At 50.3% G+C, this 20444-nt stretch overlaps 1 protein-coding gene across 1 annotated transcript in view; it reads left to right on the plus strand.

Moving 5' to 3' along the window:
- COL6A5 (collagen type VI alpha 5 chain) overlaps nucleotides 1-20444 on the plus strand; it is a 135088-nt gene that overhangs the window by 38589 nt on the left and 76055 nt on the right. Inside the window, exons 7-20 of the mRNA XM_058290880.2 lie at nucleotides 665-1240; nucleotides 3778-4353; nucleotides 5631-5971; nucleotides 6074-6155; nucleotides 10137-10279; nucleotides 10879-10971; nucleotides 13069-13122; nucleotides 14648-14719; nucleotides 15573-15599; nucleotides 15708-15752; nucleotides 15852-15905; nucleotides 17454-17516; nucleotides 18200-18265; nucleotides 18666-18719. Of these exons, the coding sequence (XP_058146863.1) occupies nucleotides 665-1240; nucleotides 3778-4353; nucleotides 5631-5971; nucleotides 6074-6155; nucleotides 10137-10279; nucleotides 10879-10971; nucleotides 13069-13122; nucleotides 14648-14719; nucleotides 15573-15599; nucleotides 15708-15752; nucleotides 15852-15905; nucleotides 17454-17516; nucleotides 18200-18265; nucleotides 18666-18719 (2246 nt within the window). The remainder of the gene's footprint in view (nucleotides 1-664; nucleotides 1241-3777; nucleotides 4354-5630; nucleotides 5972-6073; nucleotides 6156-10136; nucleotides 10280-10878; nucleotides 10972-13068; nucleotides 13123-14647; nucleotides 14720-15572; nucleotides 15600-15707; nucleotides 15753-15851; nucleotides 15906-17453; nucleotides 17517-18199; nucleotides 18266-18665; nucleotides 18720-20444) is intronic.

A 20444-nucleotide genomic window follows, 5' to 3' on the forward strand; every position in this document is an offset into this window, starting at 1 on the left:
TACAAGGATCACCAGTTGTGGACTCATGTAGATAAAGGAAATGTCCCTGGAATCATGATCCTAGACAAGTTGCATTTCTCTGAACCTCAGCTGCTAGCTGCATTTCTCTGAACCTCAGCTGCTAGCTCAGAAAAGTGGCAAGAGCCACTTTTTTTTTTTTAAGATTTATTTATTTATTTAATTCCCCCCCTCCCGGGGTTGTCTGTTCTCTGTGTCTATTTGCTGCGTCTTGTTTCTTTGTCCGCTTCTGTTGTCCTCAGCGGCACGGGAAGTGTGGGAGGCGCCATTCCTGGGCAGGCTGCACTTTCTTTTGCGCTGGGCGGCTCTCCTTATGGGAGGCACTCCTTGCGCGTGGGGCTCCCCTAAGCGGGGACACCCCTGCGTGGCAGGGCACTCCTTGCGCACATCAGCACTGCGCATGGGCCAGCTGCACACGGGTCAAGGAAGCCCAGGGTTTGAACCGCGGACCTCCCATGTGGTAGATGGACGCCCTAACCACTGGGCCAAGTCCGTTTCCCGTAAATAGCCACTTCTGAGATCTAAATGAGATGCCGTGTCTAACACACAGTAGGCTTACAGCAAATGTTAGTTTGCTTCCTACCTCGTAGTCTTTGTAGAATGAGCTTCAGGAAAGTGTGTGATTCCAGCTTTCTTCGTCTTTCAGATTGTAAAAGGATTCAGCAGTTGGATGTTGTGTTTTTGCTGGATAATTCTGGCAGCATCAATATACAACAGCTAGAAAGCATGATTAACTTAACGGCCCACCTGGTGAAGAAGGCAGACGTGGGCCAGAACCGAGTTCAGTTTGGAGCTCTCAGATACTCTGATGATCCTGAGATTCTTTTCTTCCTTAATACATACTCTGAAAGATCCGACATCATCAGCAATCTGAGGAGCCGCAGGGACACGGGCGGGAGAACCTTCACTGCCAAGGCTCTCGACCACGCCAACGTCCTCTTCACGGAAGAACGTGGCAGCCGCATCAAGCAAGGCGTAAAGCAGATGCTGATTGTCATCACTGATGGGGAGTCCCATGACCGAAATCTGCTCAATGACACGGCACTGAAGCTGAGAGACAAGGGCATCATCATCTTTGCAGTGGGTGTTGGGCAGGCCAACAAAGATGAACTTGAGACTATGGCAGGGAATAAAGAGAACACTATCCATGTAGATGATTTCGACAAACTGAAAGATATTTACCTGCCTATACAAGAAAGTATGTGTATCAACGCGCAAGAGGGTAAGCTGTAATTTTTAAAGTTTCTATGGGGGTTGGAAGAAAAGTTTAATTGAAAATAAATGGTAAGGCTTGACTTCCATTCCCTGGGGGTCAGAGCTGACCATGTCACCACTCAGGCTTCTAGTTTTCTCAGCTCTATAAAGAAATGGGTTGCGGCGAGTTCCCTTCCCACTGCACAGCATACATTGAAAAGTTATACAAGAAAGTTCCAGAAGCATTCCTTGTTGTCTTTCAAACTGTTGGCATTCTTTGGGCAGAAAGGAACTCTTCTTAGGGTTGCATTTACGTTATGCTCCTTAATGGCTACCCCTGCTGCTCAGTTTGCTTAATGGTTTCTATGCAGCCACTGGGGGGTCACTTTAAAGCCAAACTCAAGTGGAGCATTTCTTAGTTTAAACAGATAGACTTTTGTCTCCCAAGATCCAGGGCCCTCTAAATGGGATCATAGGCAGCCTATAGGGCCACAGGAGGTTCAAGTGGTCTAACCTGGATAAGGGCCATTAGTGTAGGAGAGGGAGGCGGGAGTGGACTGTGGGGTTGTCAAGACTGGCTGTGGGAGGAGTGGGGGGGGGGGCTGGGGGGTATATGGAGACCTCATATTTTTTTAATGTAACATTTTTTTAATAGATTTATTTTTATTTATTTATTTCTCTCCCCTTCCCCCCCCCCCCCACCCGGTTGTCTGTTCTCTGTGTCTATTTGTTGCATCTTCTTTGTCCTCTTCTGTTGTTGTCCGCAGCACGGGAATCTGTGTTTCTTTTTGTTGTGTCATCTTGTTGTGTCAGCTCTCCATGTGGGCGGCGCCATTCCTGGGCAGGCTGCACTTTCTTTCGCACTGGGCGGCTCTCCTTATGGGGCGCTCTCCTTGCACGTGGGGCTCCCCTGCGCGGGGAACACCCCTGCGTGGCAGGGCACTCCTTGCACGCATCAGCACTGCGCATGGGCCAGCTCCACACGGGTCAAGGAGGCCCGGGGTTTGAACCTTGGACCTCCCATGTGGTAGGTGGACGCCCTAACCGCTGGGCCACGTCCGCTTCCCCTGAATGTAACATTTAAAAGAAAATAAAGAAGAAAAAAAAGACTGGCTGCCAATCAGGGATGCCCAGCATCAGACTAAAGTGGCTGGGTTTTAATATCCCCAGCTCGCTCAGCGCCTGCATGTGGAATGTCCTGGGGACGGGGTAACCTTTGGCAAGCAAATTTTCTGCCTTGAAGGCCTGGCTGGACCGCACATCTCTGTGCCCGCCGTTCTGGGTTGACCAGGAATCGTGGGAGAGTGGCAATCCGTTGCCTCAGTTGTCTTCAGTGATCGCTTCGGCGCTTCCCCTACCCCAGCCGTTATGCTTGGTTGGAAGTAAGTGTAGAAGGTCTCGCCTTGGTTTGGAGATGTTTCACAGTGGACTTGAGGGAGACGTCCCTGGGCTGTGTTTACTGCCCACCAATAGTTTGCCCATGGATTTTTAACATTTGTGGTATGATATCCTAGAAACAGTGGAAAAGCCCGCAGTGGGAACATGTGCCAGATTTAAGGATAAAAAAGGTCTAGAGGTCTAGGTGTCAGCTCCACCTCCTCCTAATTATGAACTCTTAGGAAGACCCTTAAGCCTTGAATTCCTTTCCCACAGCTCTAAAACTAGCATAACTGCTCATAAGGTGGGCATGAACACGAATGACGTCATTGTCTGCCAACCCTGTTTTTAAAACGGTAATTCTCAACACAAGTGTAAAGTGGAAGTGTTCTAGTAAACGGTGTGCGGAGAGCAGCACGTTGGTGCCGTGACCTTGACTTGGGGGACTGGCCCCTTCTCGGTGCCCTGAGGGGCTCCAGGCCTTGGCGATTACCTTTTAGTGTATAGATTCAGCCTAGCAAGTTTTAAAAAAAAAATTATATATATATATATTTAATTAAATTGTCTTTTTTTTTTAAAGATACATAGATCACAAAAAATGTTACATTAAAAAATAGAAGAGTTTCCCACTTACCCTACACCCCACCCCCCCACTCCTCCCACATCATCAACCTCTTTCATCACTGTGGCCCATTCATTGCATTTGGTGAATGCATCTTGGAGCACTGCTGCACCACATGGGTTATAGTTTACATTGTAGTTCACACTCTCCCCCAGTCCATTCAGTGGCAGGATATATAATGTCCAGTATCTGTCCCTGCAGTGTCATTTAGGACAACTCCAAGTCCCGAAAATGCCCCACATCTCATCTCTTCTTCCCTCTCCCTGCCCTCAGCAGCTACTGTGGCCACTTGCCCTAGTTTTGCACTTTCTCTCTCTGAGTAACTTTGTGTCTTTTCAAATGAATCATGTAAATTACTAATGTTTGAAACAAACTCCATTAATCTTTCCTCTTCTGCTATTTATCTTTCTCTCTGAGGATCAATCAGTGATTCTTTCTTCTCTTAACTCATCTCAATTTGCTACTAATGAGGGGATTAGCACAGCAATTTAAGTGTTTGGAGTGAAGGGAGGTTTTAGGATGATTCATGAAGAAAAGAATCCACTGGTTTTTTTTTCCTGTTTCAGTCTGTAAACTTCAAGAAGCCGACATGATTTTCCTTTGCGATGGCTCTGATATGGTGTCTGATTCAGAGTTTGGGGCCATGAAAACTTTCTTGTCAGACTTAATTGATACTTTTGACAGTCGGTCTCAAAGCATGAAAGTTGGGATGGCTCAGTTTGGGGGCCGCTACCAGGAAATCAATGAGCTGGGAAGCTCCTTCAATAAAACACAGCTGAAGACTCGGCTGCAGGCTACCCGCAGGAGCCAAGGGCTCCCGCGAATGGACTTTGCCCTCAAGCACGTGAGTGACATGTTCCACACCTCTGCTGGTGGGAGAAGGAACGCTGGGGTCCCTCAGACTCTGCTGGTTATCACATCCGGGGACCCCCGATACAGCGTGGCCGACGCCGTCAAAACGCTGAAGGGCCTTGGCATCTGCGTCCTGGTCTTGGGCGTGGGAAATGTCCGCAAAGAGCGGCTCCTGCCCATAACAGGCAACTCTGAGAAAATAATGATGGTTCGAGATTTCGATAAATTAAAGGATGTGGATGTGAAAAAGAGAACGGTCCGTGAACTCTGCCAGAGCTGCGGGAAAACCAGTAAGTGCGCCCTCGCTGGTTTTTTGGGTGATTCAGTGGGGACTTCCCATTTCCCCCGGGCGTTTTATGGGCAGCTGTAGCAGGACATCTGTGTGGCTCGGTGTGCGGTGAGAACAGCCTCCCCTGTGCTTCCAGCAAGCTCAGGACCAGCAGCTGCCCTCAGAAGAGAGGAAGGGGCTGCGGGGCCAGGAGGGGCTGTGCCTCTGAGCCTGCCCCCTCCTGCAGGCCAGGGCTTGTGCTTCTCTTAGCTCCTGAAGCACCATCTCCTGCGTCTGCCGTCCCCGCTTCCCGGGGGCCTCAGACGAGGCCTTGTACCCAGCAGTAAGTAAAATAAACATTTGCTGGTTAGAAATTTTACTTTTTTAAACTTTATTAAAGCATCTTGTGAGGGGCGATGTGGAGGCTGGTACGTGAGTGTGCGCGCACACGTTTTTTTTTTCTTTGAATGATGACATTCAGATAATCATAAATATCAAAGATTTGAATCATCCTTAGGGTTTATTTAATCCAGAGGTTTCAAACTCAAATGGCCACCGAGCCAGATGGGTAACATGAATGTGTCGAGGGGGCAGGTAGAAGGAAAATGGACTGGGGAGCAGTGGCCCATCTTAAGAAGACGTCACATTCAGCTCCAGCTGAGAGCAGCCGTGGGGAAAATGGACCCAGGGTTGTCAGATCTTCTGATTTCTCAAAATCCACATTGTCATGTAAAATCTCTCAGGTGCTAACTGCTGTTATCGTCAACAATGGACAGGGCAAATAAAATGCACCTGCCAGGTGCCTTGTCAGAGATGAGGTCGTACAAAGAGGCTGCTACGGCTGAATTCTGGCTTTCAGGTTCCAGGTCACTTGGCTCAGGGCATTTTCCTTGCCTGCCCATTTGACTCATTTACGTCACCCATCTAGCTTTTGCAGTCATTTGCATTGGTACCTTCTGGATTAATCTCTAAAGACAAATCAGATCTTCACTATCTTACGGTTATATGAATGTTATCATTAAAAGAAGGGAAAATGCACAGACGTGCACACACACAGCCAGCCACTGGGAGTGAGAATGAACCCCAGTTTGAACTTCAAATCCCTCTTGGAACTTGCACTGTTTGAAAGGGGATGGAGGAAGCACCTGTGTAGCTGGTATAGCAGCCACTATCTTCCTTCTTGACACTCTGGGCACCCAAGGCTGCAGGTCTAGGTCATGATCCCCTCCTTTTCTCCTCCATCCTGTCTTTCCTTCCTCCTTGTCCTCGCTAACCTGGGCTCTCTCCCTTGGTCTCCAGATTGCTTCCTGGATGTAGCGGTCGGGTTCGACCTCTCCTCCCACGTGCCGGGGCAGCATTTGCTCGAGGGCCACCCCCGGCTGGAATCCTACCTCCCAGGCCTCTTGGAGGACATCAGCTCCATCAGGGGGGTGAGCTGTGGGGCAGGGGCAGAGGCTCAGGTGAGCGTGGCCTTTAAAGTGGACAGTGTCCAAGGATTCCCTGCCAGGTTCCAAATCTACCAGAAAGCAATATTCGACAGCCTGAGTCAGGTCACCGTCAAAGGACCAACTCATCTCAACGCCGAGCTGTTGCAGGGGCTGTGGAACACGTTTGAGGATAAATCTGCATCCCGGGCACAGGTACCCTGCACATCCCATCTCCAGGCTTTCCTGTGCTCTTCCCTCCCCAGTCATCTATTTAGATATCACATCATCCCTTTCTTTGATGGCCTCTTTTGCCAGGTGCTGCTCATCTTTTCGGATGGTCTGGAGGGTGAAAGCATCGCAATGCTTGAAAATCAGTCGGACAGGCTCAGAGAAGCAGGTACCGAGTTGAAAATTTAAATGACGGAGCGTGGGATATGCTGAACAAGTCTCTGACTCTTTACGTGGGTTCTACAGCTTGGCATCTGCCCAGTGGCTTGTAGTAGATGCTGTTAGTACCCCGCCCAGGTCCTCTTTACCAGCCCACACCCCTGTCCCCCAATGCGGAGAGCGCTGTATGATTACGCATGTGCAAGAGTCCTACTCGGGTTTGGAAAAGCATGTCTCACCATACCCACCCTGCCCACGTCGTAGCTTCAGACCACACTAGAAGCTAAATGCAGAAGTAGAGAGTAATGCATCGTGACTCGAGACTTCGCAGATTGTCAGATGGGGTACACTGGCTGCTGGGGTGCAGCTTGTATAGGCAGCCTCTCTAGGCACGAAAAAAGTCTACATAACTGCTGGTTGCATCACCTCCCCTGCTCAAAGCCCTCAGCACCTTCCCACTGCTCTTGGGATGCACATTGGATCCTTAAGAGGGCGCACGAGCCTTTGCCAGGCTTGCCCTGCTCTCCACGCCAGCCTTGCCTCACTGCTCACACCGGCATTCCCATGGACAGAACTTTCCATCCCTCCTCCAATGTGCTTCCCAGCCTGTTTCCTCCACATCCTCATATCTGGTCTTGTCTTCCCAGCCTGTTTCCTCCCCATCCTCACATCTGGTCTCTTCCGCCTATTTCCTCGACGTCCTCACATCTGGTCTCTTCTTCTCAGCCTGTTTCCTCCACACCCTCACATCTGGTCTTGTCTTCCCAGCCTGTTTCCTCCACGTCCTCACATCTGGTCTCTTCTCAGCCTGTTTCCTCCACGTCCTCACATCTGGTCTCTTCTTCTCAGCCTGTTTCCTCCACGTCCTCACATCTGGTCTCTTCTTCTCAGCCTGTTTCCTCCACATCCTCACATCTGGTATCTTCAGCCTGTTTCCTCCACGTCCTCACATCTGGTCTCATCTTCCCAGCCTGTTTCCTCCACATCCTCACATCTGGTCTCTTCAGCCTGTTTCCTCCACACCCTCACATCTGGTCTTGTCTTCTCAGCCTGTTTCCTCCACGCCCTCACATCTGGTCTCTTCTTCTCAGCCTGTTTCCTCCACATCCTCACATCTGGTATCTTCAGCCTGTTTCCTCCACGTCCTCACATCTGGTCTCATCTTCCCAGCCTGTTTCCTCCACATCCTCACATCTGGTCTCTTCAGCCTGTTTCCTCCACACCCTCACATCTGGTCTTGTCTTCTCAGCCTGTTTCCTCCACGCCCTCACATCTGGTCTCGTCTTCTCAGCCTGTTTCCTCCACGTCCTCACATCTGGTCTTATCTTCTCAGCCTGTTTCCTCCACGTCCTCACATCTGGTCTCGTCTTCCCAGCCTGTTTCCTCCACGTCCTCACATCTGGTCTCTTCAGCCTGTTCCCTCCACGTCCTCACATCTGGTCTCTTCTTCCCAGCCTGTTTCCTCCACGTCCTCACATCTGGTCTCGTCTTCTCAGCCTGTTTCCTCCACGTCCTCACATCTGGTCTCTTCAGCCTGTTTCCTCCACATCCTCACATCTGGTCTCTTCTTCTCAGCCTGTTTCCTCCACATCCTCACATCTGGTCTCATCTTCCCAGCCTGTTTCCTCCACATCCTCACATCTGGTCTCTTCAGCCTGTTTCCTCCACACCCTCACATCTGGTCTCTTCTTCTCAGCCTGTTTCCTCCACATCCTCACATCTGGTCTCATCTTCCCAGCCTGTTTCCTCCACGTCCTCACATCTGGTCTTCTTCTCAGCCTGTTTCCTCCACGTCCTCACATCTGGTCTTCTTCTCAGACTGTTTCCTCCACATCCTCACATCTGGTCTCTTCAGCCTGTTTCCTCCACACCCTCACATCTGGTCTTGTCTTCTCAGCCTGTTTCCTCCACATCCTCACATCTGGTCTCTTCTTCTCAGCCTGTTTCCTCCACATCCTCACATCTGGTCTCATCTTCCCAGCCTGTTTCCTCCACATCCTCACATCTGGTCTCTTCAGCCTGTTTCCTCCACACCCTCACATCTGGTCTCTTCTTCTCAGCCTGTTTCCTCCACATCCTCACATCTGGTCTCTTCAGCCTGTTTCCTCCACGTCCTCACATCTGGTCTCTTCAGCCTGTTTCCTCCACACCCTCACATCTGGTCTTGTCTTCTCAGCCTGTTTCCTCCACGTCCTCACATCTGGTCTCGTCTTCCCAGCCTGTTTCCTCCACGTCCTCACATCTGGTCTTGTCTTCTCAGCCTGTTTCCTCCACGTCCTCACATCTGGTCTCTTCTTTTCAACCTGTTTCCTCCACATCCTCACATCTGGTCTCTTCAGCCTGTTTTCTCCACGTCGTCACATCTGGTCTCTTCTTCCCAGCCTGTTTCCTCCACGTCCTCACATCTGGTCTTGTCTTCTCAGCCTGTTTCCTCCACGTCCTCACATCTGGTCTCTTCTTCTCAACCTGTTTTCCACATCCTCACATCTGGTCTCTTCAGCCTGTTTCCTCCACATCCTCACATCTGGTCTCTTCAGCCTGTTCCCTCCACGTCCTCACATCTGGTCTCTTCTTCTCAGCCTGTTTCCTCCACATCCTCACATCTGGTCTCTTCTTCTCAGCCTGTTTCCTCCACATCCTCACATCTGGTCTTTTCAGCCTGTTTCCTCCACACCCTCACATCTGGTCTCGTCTTCTCAGCCTGTTTCCTCCACGTCCTCACATCTGGTCTCTTCTTCTCAGCCTGTTTCCTCCACGTCCTCACATCTGGTCTTCTTCTCAGCCTGTTTCCTCCACGTCCTCACATCTGGTCTTCTTCTCAGCCTGTTTCCTCCACACCCTCACATCTGGTCTCTTCTTCTCAGCCTGTTTCCTCCACATCCTCACATCTGGTCTCGTCTTCTCAGCCTCTTTCCTCCACGTCCTCACATCTGGTCTCTTCAGCCTGTTTCCTCCATGTCCTCACATCTGGTCTCTTCAGCCTGTTTCCTCCATGTCCTCACATCTGGTCTCTTCAGCCTGTTCCCTCCACATCCTCACATCTGGTCTCTTCTTCTCAGCCTGTTTTCCACATCCTCACATCTGGTCTCTTCTTTGACCAGAACTCTCCCCAGCATCCCTCTGGCCCAGTTCTCTCTACCTTCTGTCTCTGGTTCCTTCCTTGACCAACTTCCATTCATCCCTAAGGATCAGCTTAGACTTTGCTTCTTTCCAAAAACCTTCCAAGACCTTCCAAGACTGAGTTAGGGACGTCTCCTCTAGGCCCCACAGCACCCTGACCTCCCCCCTCAGATTACCTGCCGCTTCCCAGAGCAACGACCTGGTGCTTGTCCACCTCCTCCATCAGACCATAGCCTCCTTGAGGGAAGGAGAATGACTGTCTTGCTCATCTCGCTTCCCTGGTGCAATAATTAGGACATAACAGGCTCCTATAAACACATACCGTTTAATGAATGGACGGGTGGAGTAAATGAACTCGAGAAGAAGGAAGAAAAGAGGGAACGGATGATAGAAGGGGTGAGGAAACACAGTCTTGGCTGCGGCATCAGACATGGCGCCACGCTGGACTTGCCCTCCTTTCCCGCAGTCTGGTTTCACAGGCAGTTGGCAGGGGGTGACCTGACAACTACCATTAATTTACACTCAAGAAACTTCAGAAAAACTCCCTGGAGAGGAACGTTGCTCTCCAATGCCCAAGCATGGTGCTGAAATTTGGTGTTGAGGATGCGGGTGAGATGACCCCCACTGGCTGCGGCTCTGCCTGCTGGTTTCCTGCTAGAATTGTCCTGTGTGATTATAACAGTCTCCCTTGCATGCTTTCTCTTGGTGCCTTTCTTGCCAAAGGAGAGCACTGGAGCTTCGTGTATGTGCAAAGCTGGCCTTGGGCCCTTTGTGCGTTGGGAGCCTGCTCCCTCTCCAGGGGCAGCATGAGGGGCTCTCCTCTTTCACGTGCAGTTCCTTTGGTTCCACAGCTATTATTTCTGCTGACTAGGACTGGATGCTCTCCTGGTGGTGTCCCTGGACCCAAACACTCACGATGATTTTTCAAGCTTTGAATTTGGAAAAGGATTTGATTACAGGACTCACCTGAACATTGGAATGAGCGAACTGGGCAAAATGCTGTCACAGTACCTGGTGAGTTATCAAGCAAAACATCCGGTTATTCCAAACTACGTTGCCAAGGGAACTAAATCAGAACCTTTAGAGTATTGCCAAAGTCTGCCTTGTTTATCCCATGAATTAAATACCTGGTCTTTAGTACATGGGAAAAGCATGCAAGACCAGAGCTTCGTATTTTTGTTTATGCATGTCCTTTCCTTCTTTGCCACCTCACTAGACAAATGATAAGGAAACTAAAAATACAACCAATCCCTAGCAACAACAAAAAAATTTTTAAGCCCCCAACAGTTAATGCTACAGAAATCCCCAGGAAGCAGGAGAGGGTGGAGCGGGAGGCAGCTGTCTCCTGCTAAGCTGGGCTGTGGGTGTCCACGCGGTGGGCAGCCCTCTGGGGTCACAGGTCGTTTCCTCTAGAGAGAGGACATTGCCAGCACAGTGGCTAGCCTGTGCTCCTCTGCAGTATCAGGTCAAAAAGCCCCTTGTCCTCTGCAGCCCCTCAACCAGGGGACAGGCTAGGCCTGGAGGTGACCGATTAGAACTTGGGCTCTCGGAAGTGGTTCTTCCGTGACGAGATTCCCGACAATGTCGCTGACTCAGGTTTGCTTTCTCTCCAGGGAAACGTTGCAGAGAGGACGTGCTGCTGCAGGTTCTGCAAGTGCTCGGGGGCTGCGGGAGCCCCTGGGCCCCGCGGGGCACTGTCCACTAAGGTGCTGTCACTGGGTCTCACTCGGCCCTCTGGGGTGGGGGGGATCGGGCGTTCCGTGCGGCCTCCCTGGTGTCACCTGGTTCAGGAGGACTCACACTTGACGCTGCTATGAGAGTAACTCCCTTCCTCTCACGTGGCCTTGGCGTTGCTTCGTGGTCTCTGCACCTTACACGTTTTACGGGCGTTAGACTGTTCGAAAGGTACAGGAGGCCTTAGAAATAGGGGAGAGTTGTGCTTAGTCAATGACAGAACAAGATTGAGCTGTAGGGAAGCAGATTTGGCCCAACAGACAGGGCGTCCTCCTACCACATGGGAGGTTCTGGGTTCAAACCCAGGGCCTCCTGATCCGTGTGCAGCTGGCCCATGCGCAGTGCTGATGCATGCAAGGATTGCCATGCCACGCAGGGGTGTCCCCCATGTAGGGGGCCCCACGCACAAGGAGTGTGCCCCGTAAGGAGAGCCACCCAGTGCGAAAAAAGTGCAGCCTGCCCAGGAGCGGCGCTGCACACATGGAGAGCTGACACACAAGATGATGCAACAAAAAGAGGCAGTTTCCCAGCGCCACTGACAAGAATAGAAGCAGACACAGAAGAACACACAGCAAATGGACACAGAGAGCAGACAACTGGGGGGGGGGGAGGATGGGGAAATAAATAAATAAATAAATTTTTTAAAAAAAGTTTGAGCCGTAAAAACATTGCAGATTATTAGCCCTTAAAGAAAGTGAACAATGCACAATTAATTACATAACAATATGATGGATAACTAGATCATGGCAATAGCACTCCGTGGAAAATTCTGCAGCAATGGAAGTGAATAAACTACAGCTACACACACCAGCACGAGTAAATTTCAAACACAATAGTGACCAAAAGAGGCAAAACACAGAAGAATAATGTGTCACCTATGGTGTGAGCTCTTTTATAAAAAGTTTGAAAAGACACAAAACTGACCTATAGTGCCTAGGGATGAGTAATTAAGGAGCAAGTGTTTAATAAACGCAAGGAAGCTTTCCGTGGAAGCCGAGGGGAGTGGGCAGAGCGGGTGGTGATGGGTGCTGGGCATGGACCCGCTCTGGCTTTTGACTGGGCAACAGAGTTCTCCATGCGGTCGTGAAGCTGCGCTTCGTACCCTGTGCACTTGTGTGCACATTTTCAAATATGTTTTATTTAATTTTTTAAAAAATTTTATTTCTCTCCCCTTCCCCCGCCCCCAGTTGTCTGTTCTCTGTGTCTATTTGCTTTGTCTTCTTTGTCTGCTTCTGTTGTTGTCAGCGGCACGGGAATCTGTGTTTCTTTTTGTTACATCATCTTGTTGTGTCAGCTCTCCGTGTGTGCAGCGCCATTCCTGGGCAGGCTGCACTTTCTTTAGCACTGGGCGGTTCTCCTTACGGGGCGCACTCCTTGCACCTGGGGCTCCCCTACGTGGGGGACACCCCTGCGTGGCAGGGCACTCCTTGAGCCCATCAGCACTGCGCATGGGCCAGCTCCACACAGGTCAAGGAGGCACGAGGTTTGAACCCTGGACCTCCCATGTGGTAGGCAGACGCCCTAACCACTGGGCCAAGTCCGCTTCCCTCAAATACGTTTTAGATCTCCCAGTGAACAAGAGGGCTAAAAAAAGAGAGTGCAAATATGGCACTTGCTCGTGAGTTCTGCACTGCCCACCTTTGTGGCGGGCCAGTTTGTATTTTGCTTTCTAATGCATCGTGACGTGTGCGAAGCGCAGTTTCCTCTCTCATGCCCTCACCTGGGTCAATATTAGAATTATGCAAACCTCACCCAGGTGTGCTGAGCAGAGAGCGCGCCCCTGCGGGGGGCCGCCAGGAGCCTGCCCGTGGCCGAGGACAGGAGCTGCCCTGTAAACGGGGGGGAGCTTGTTGGAAGACGCGCTTACCCTTCCTCGAGTGCGGAGAAGTGGAAGAAAATAAAAGGATCCAGACTCAGAGCAGGCCGGCGGCCTCGGGCACCAGGGGCTGACCCGCAGAGGGGCTGCAGGGATGCCAGAAGCACACTGTCGGAGGTGGCCCCTGCCTGCCAGGCCCGAGGGTCCCGAGTGCGAGGCGAGGCTGCAGCCTGATTCGACCGTTTCCTTCCAGGGCTCCCGCGGCCTGAAGGGCAGCAGAGGGCACCGCGGAGAGGACGGCGACCCCGTAAGTTCCGTGCGGCCACCCGCGGCTTACTGCTTTTCATGACCAACGGTGTTTCTCGACAGAGGGGACAGTGGGCCTCTGTTTCTATGTCTCTTTTCTGCTTTTGTTTTTGAGAAGGGAGCTGTGTTTGGGGGGAAGGGGACCCGCTTTCCCACGCTTCCCGCGTGTTTCTCGGCGGCGTGCCCCTTCCCTGCCCAGCAGGCCCCCGCGGGCTCGCTTCCAGGGCCCCGGACAAGGCCGGGGCCAGCGGCGCTCACACTCTCCGGGGCAGGGGGGCAGGCACAGCGTCCCGGAGGTGGCGGGGGTCACTGCCGCACGGCGGTTCCAGGCCTGGGCGTTGGCTCTCAAGCCAGAAAGAGGCAGAACCAGGGTCACCGGTCAAGCCGCGGGGCTAGATTTGGAGGAGCAGAGACCAGGGGACTCCCCTTGGCGCTGGGAGAGTCCTGACTCGCAGCTCGGGGGTCCACCGCTGGAACAGAGCCGGCCTCTGTCGGGGGCATTATCCTGGGCTGGCGTCGGGCGCGGGGCTGCCCGCGGGGCACGGAGCAGCCCGCTTGACCTGCAGTGGAGCAGCCCGCTTGACCTGCAGTGTCTCCCTCTGTAAACATTTACAAATTCCTTGGACTGCTGGGCGGCTCCCACGCCCCCGCTAAGGGGACAGTCCTGAGGCAGCCGTCCTGGACACGCAGGGGCGTCTCGGGGTGCTTTGGCGGTGGCTGGTGGGCTGGTGTGGGGGCCCTGAGATTTAGATGCCCTCGGCCATCCCTGGCACTGGGCAAGGCCTGCTGCTTTCACTGGGCATAATCCTCGGGATAAATAAGCCAAACCAGGAAAAGGGAATTCACGTCTCCTCTCACACACCACGGAGGACAGCATCAAGCTCGCTGCCGAGTCAGCACTAGTTCACGTAGCCGGCGGTGAGCCCCTGCCTGGCGCCAGCCCTGCGCCAGCCCTGCGCCAGGCACGGGACGCGCCAGGCCCGGGACGCGACGGCCGACCTGCGGAATGCCTTTTGCCGGGATCCCGGGGCTTAGACGTTTCCTGGGAGGAGCAGGCTGGGCACGGGTGGCATGTCCTTGCCCCAGCTGGTTTGCCCTGCCCGGGGGCTCTGGCCGCGGGAGGACCCGCTCGCCTCACGGGCTGGCCCTTGTGTCGCCCCCATAGCCTCTAGTCCCGGGGCGCCCACTTGCTTTTCTGCTGGTGGCGAAGTTGGCTTTTCCAGAGCAGCGGTAGGTCAGCTCTGGGCACAGGTCACGCCCGTGGGGTGGGAAGCGGAGAGCTTCTGAGCCTCCCCCGCGTTGCCTGATGGGCCCAGGGAAGCCAGGGGCTTTTCTGTGACCTTGGGTCCCGAGGGCAGCCCTGGAGGTTGACGGGGCGATGTTTGAATGTAGGGGAAATGCAGATCACAACCAACGAGCAGGTGGACACTCGGAACGCCCCCACACTCTGCTTAATTTTTCTACAAGAAGTGGCAAAAAGTGATGAAAGAATTGCTTTGGACACCAGTTTGCGTTCCTTTCCTTAGGGGCAGCGAGGAGACACCGGACCCGAAGGACAGAGAGGGATTGCGGGATGTCCAGGGCAGCAGGGTCTAAAGGTAGGGGCCGCGGGGACCGGTACGTCGGGGCCTGGTAGCCTCCTCTCTCGCGCTCGCCTTCCTCCCCGCCTCCTGTTTTCTCTCTTCAGTCGCTTTCCCCTCTTTCCTTTCCTCCAGCTGGATTTCTTAACTTCCCCATCTGCATGTGACTTCTGCTTCTTAATTATCTCAAGGAGTTGTGAGTGTAAATTAAATTATATATATATATATATATATTTTTAAAGATTTATTATTTATTTAATTCAACCCCCACCCCCACCCCCACCCCCGGCTGTCCGTTCTCTGTGTCCATCCGCTGCATCTCGTATCTTTGTCTGCTTCGGTTGTCGTAAGCGGCACGGGAAGTGTGGGCGGCACCATTCCTGGGCAGGCTGCACCCTCTCTCGCGCTGGGCGGCTCTCCCTAGGGGGCACACTCCTTGCACATGGGGCTCCCCTACGTGGGGGACACCGCTGCGTGGCAGGGCACTCCTTGCGTGCATCAGCACTGCACATGGCCAGCTCCACACAGGTCAAGGAGGCCGGGGGTCTGAACCGCGAACCTCCCATGTGGTAGACGGATGCCCTAACCACTGGGCCAAGTCCGTTTCCCTAAATTATATTTTTTGAATGTAGCATTTAAAAAATAGAGAGAGAAAAAAGTGTAAAAAAAATCAAACATATTAAAATTCTATGAAATAAATATAAAGAGACACTTAAAAAAATTCCATCTATAGTTTCATTGTGGTTGTGTAATTAGAAGCGACTGAAGGAATATATAATAATTCACATTAGGGTACCTGGCCCTCCTGCTCTGTCTTTAGATCCACATTCTGTTTCTGAAACACCAGTAAGTGATACTAAATCTTTTCCAGGGACTCAAAGGATTTTCTGGACATAAGGTACTGTTTCTTCCCAGTAAAATTTAATTTCCTTATGGGATTGGTTTCCCAATAAGAACTTGGCAGAGAGCCCTTTTTACTTGGTTTCTCTCCATTGTTTTCTCTCAGGGAGAGGATGCAGAAAACGGGATTGATGGAATAGATGGCGAAGAGGTAAGCTGCCTTCCTTCAAGCACCATGGAAGTGTCATGTAGTTGATGGTTAAAAAAAAAAAAAATTAAAGGGTGTTCTGTTTTCTTTGTCTTCTTTTAGGGCTTTCATGGATATCCTGGAAAGAAGGGAGAAAAAGGTGATCCAGGATCCCAGGTAACGCTTTTCAATACATGAAAGTAGGAGACTCTGTTACAGAAACCATCTTCATCACTGCATGTCCATGGTTTGGGGAATAAACCAGAAGGTCCTTCAAGCAAATAGTGAAGGCCTTTTACCATGAGTCCATGCTGCTTGCCAGTTCGAAGCAAGAGGGTCACTATGTAATTTTCAAGAATTTCCAGCTAGAAAATTCAAAGCATGCAATGCTCTTCAGTGAGCATGTTTTTAAGTCTGATAATAAATACTTTTGCCTGGCAATAGCTTCTGTGTTCTTTTTATTGCATCCAAAAATATTTTTAAAAGTAAGAGAGAGAGACAAAATTATTTTGGTACCATTGGTATAGCAAATCACTATAATATTTTCTCTTTTAAATTCATTTCGACATGCACTTACATGTGCATGTTTATCTCCAAACATCTCTATTTTTCTGTTATTATCAGTTTTTGAGCACCTGGCACGGCTAAAGTATCAGAGCTCAGCCACCCAGGCTTATCTTCAAGAATCCCACAGTTCACCCCACATCATGATGGGGCGGTGTGTGGGGGCCCAGAGGGGCCTCTACCTCAGCTGGTGGGAGGGTGGGCAGCTCAGGAGACCCTCCCCTAGGAAGTGGCCCCCGAGCTGAAGAGCGAGAATGAGGCCGGTGCCGACGTAGAGGAAGGGGGTTCCCGGCAGAGAGGCACAGGTCAGGAAGGCACGTAGGAAGATGACTTGGCATCCTGTGGAAGATGTGGTGGAGGTGACCTGGGGGCGAGGGGGGGCGGGTCTGCGGAACCGAGGCGAGAAGCAACGCAGCCTTCAGGCAGAGCAACCTACGAGAGCAGCTGCGAGCCCAATTAAGCACCTGCCAAGACCGGGGCCCGGGGTGATGCAAAGAGTGAGCACCCTTAAACGTGGCACCCTAGCTGCCTTGCTCGCCTCACCCCGCCCTGGGACACAGATAGGAGCAAGAGATGGGGAGTCAATCAAAGATACGATGGGGTCCCATCCAGGTCACATGTGGTTGGAGACCAGTTGGGTTTGATATGACAATGGGAAATCTCTGTAAAAGTTTCCAGTGGGCAATTGAAATATAGATGTCAGCCGTTATGAGATTGGGGTGTCCAGTAGCCATTAGTCACATCTTGTTATTTAAATCTAAATTAATTAAAATCAAATGAAATAAAAAATCCAGGTCCTCAGTTGCACTAGCCACATTTCAAGAGCTCAAGAGGCATGTTTGAGTAATGGCTACCATATGGGCAGTACATTACAGAGCATTTCCATCATTGCAGAAAGTTCTTTGGGAAAGCACTATGAAGTTTTCCAATTTCTCAGCCACACAGAAGATCATCCTGACCATAACTTAAAAGTAGGCTAAGATTGCTTGAGAATTCTGAGGGGCCCTGGCTTTGATGGGAGAAAGTAGAGCAATCTATCTGGTTGATTTCAAGCACACACATACGCGCACACACACACGCACACACACATGCACACCCGACGTCTTGAGGTCATTATGAACTCCTCCTGCCAGCTAACTAAGCTCATTTTACTCTTTTCAGGGCAGACCAGGGTCCAGAGGCCGCCCTGGGGGCCATGGGGAGAAGGGCTTCCCCGGAGATCCTGTAAGTCCTGGGGCCCAGTTGGCTCTGAATTGTTTTGTAGCTCCACAGTTGTCTCCCCTCCTGCTTTGTGTCTTCTGCTAATAACCTCTAAGACTGCTTGACTTGGGAGTGGTGGTGGTAGGTATTCCCTGAGGCTTAGATGTTTGGGAAAATCTGTCTGCATCTCATCTAGACTTTATTAGGGAATATTACTGAAGATCCAAAATGGGGAAATAAAGCTCAAATTTATTAACCCTTCTAGTACGTTAAGACTTTTATATCCCCCAGTGGAAATTACCGTCGTTTCAGTTACTGGGCTTCTAAACTTACAGATCTGCCATTTCCTTATTTACATTAGATTACAGGGGATTCTTATTAAATATTTGAGGAAGGGACATGGAATGTTTGGACCAGTACATCCATGAGGGTGGACCATTATGGAGAAGGGAAAATCACCGTGGCTCAGCAAGAGTCCTTGCAATTCTTCAGTTACCAGCAAATTCCGTTTAAACTTAGGGAAGTAGTACTTTCATTTTTTTCTAAAAGTCCTATGAGTTTCGAAACTGGAGAATTTTTTCACACCCCTTTTTCCTTAGTCCAAAGGAACTCAGAACTTGAATATTGTATCATTTTGTGTGTGTGTGTGTGTGTTGCGGGGAGCTGGTGTGACCTGATTGTGAAATACTTGCTAATTCTTCCTCTAGGGTAATCCAGGACAAAACAGTAACGTGGAAGGACAAAAGGGCTCCCAAGGCGGACAAGGAAGACAAGTAACTGATTTATTTTGCATATTTAAGTTGATTAATTCTGTTATTGAGCTGAGGCTTTCACGATGCCTAAGTGAAATGCATTATTCAGTAAAGTGTATAACACTTCTGTACATGAAAAAAACTTCTCCCTAAATCCACATTAAAAAGAGCCTTAATTTTTTTTAAGTCCTTTCGTAATAGGTTACACTGATATGGAAAAAATCATTAAGTTTCTGGAAGTGGTGTTACATGGGAAACCTTGTAATAGCAGTGCATGCTGTTTTCCTCTTCAACGGCTGGATAACTGATAACGTTAATAGGCATGAGCGTATTTGTGTTATTTTAGTAGTGCTTGAGGTTTTGAAGCTGATGCCTTCGAAAGTGATTCCTTACGATCTTAAGGAAACGATTGCCTTTTTAGGGTAGACCCGGACAACAGGGCACGCCGGGCAGTCCTGGCTCCCGAGGAGGCAGGGTAAGTCTTTCTGTGCATGTTTATTTCCCTTCCTTATCACCTCATGAGGCCACAAGGCTTTCAGAACATTTGCGCACTGCAGAGTCAGCTCACCCGGGGACTGAAGCATCTGCAGGCCTCCTCCATCTTGGCAGTATTGCTGGAAAATTCCTTGTAGGGAGAAGCCACTCTGTGTCTTATAGAATGTTCGACAGCATCCGGTGGTGTCTACCTACTAGATGACAGAAGCATACGCTCCTCTCCCCAAGCTGTGACAGTCAAAAATGTCTCTGGAGACAGCCAAGTGCCCTTGGGGGGACACGTCACCCCGGCTGGAGAGGCTGTGGGGTACAGCCGTCCCTTCCCTGGCCACCTTCCAGGGGCTGTCAAGCATCTTTGAAGAGTCCTCCAGGGGCTTAGCATCTTTGAGCTTACACAAGAATATTACAGACTGGGTACACATAATTTCTTTCTCTTCACCTGGATCAAAGGGAAAGACAAATCCAAAACAAAGTCTTCCTTACCAGCCCCCAACCCTGGAGATGAAGGCCAAACTAGTAGCAACTTTAGGGGTCCTACAGCAACTCTATAACATCCCAGGTGATACCAAACGTATTACAGAAAAAAAAAACCCAGGGCCACAGGATTTCCCCATCTTTTGCAGAAACGATCAAGAAATCGCTTCCCCTTTGTGGACTATTGAAGTTGGCGATGCTATTTAGATTGTGCTAGAAACTCCTCTAACGCGCTCAGCGTGGAGATGGTAAAAAGAGAAGGATGTTAGGAGGTCCTAGATTTGGCCTTGAGTTCTGTTCAAGAGGAAACTCTATATTCTCTATTCTTGGCTTTCTTGTCTACTACACATTTGGAATGTTCTCCTCACTTCGAAGATGGTGGCCGACTTGGCTTTCCCCTTTGAGAAATAGAGAAGGAATGTGTTTTATCCCTCTTGTCTGTGTTTATCTTGAATCATAGCTCTTTTGGGAAAGGCGCTCCAATTAGATGTATTAGGTTTCCCTGGCTTCTGGTGAAATTCCTTGGGGCTTTGCCCTCTTCTCCATGCAAGAGATGGAAATTATAATCAGAGGAAGCAGTAGGGCAGCAAGATGACCTAAATGCTATAAATTTTAAAGATAAGTGTCTGTGTACTTTTGTTGGTTTAAGAGAGAAAAAAATTCTTTTAGTTTGAAATAACTTTATTAACTGTCACATCTATCAGGCACTTTTTTAAAAGAGATGTCAGGGTTGGGTTAGAGGCTAATACTTCACAATCAAGTCCAGTGCTTTTAAATCATGCCAAAGACAAGAGGCTCTCAACCCTCTCTCCCACCCGACTTTACTCCCTCCCCTTCACCTCCCATCTCCTCCTTCATCATCTCTTCTCCCGGATCAAACACAGCAACATGGAGATAAAACCATATCAAGCTTTTCTGCTCTCTCCCCGCCATTCTCCACGAGGGTCAAAGGATCTTTTCAGGATGACAAATTCTAAGCACTGCAAGCACAGCCACGACATTGCCTCCCGTGAGACGGAATTTCATTTTATGTAAATTAGTTGTTTCAGCAGGTGATCCAAAGCAATGAAATCACGGTCTGGGTCCTTTGCTTTTGCCTGCCACATCCAGACAATACTTACAAATAATACAATTTCTACGTGCGTGGCACCTGTTTTATGCCAGGCCCTGACCAGATCATTTTGAAATATTAATTCATTTAATCCCTGTAACAAATCTGTGAGGTAGGTAC

The sequence above is a fragment of the Dasypus novemcinctus genome, chromosome 31 (genome assembly GCF_030445035.2).
Source record: "Dasypus novemcinctus isolate mDasNov1 chromosome 31, mDasNov1.1.hap2, whole genome shotgun sequence".
Lineage (NCBI taxonomy): Eukaryota > Metazoa > Chordata > Mammalia > Cingulata > Dasypodidae > Dasypus > Dasypus novemcinctus.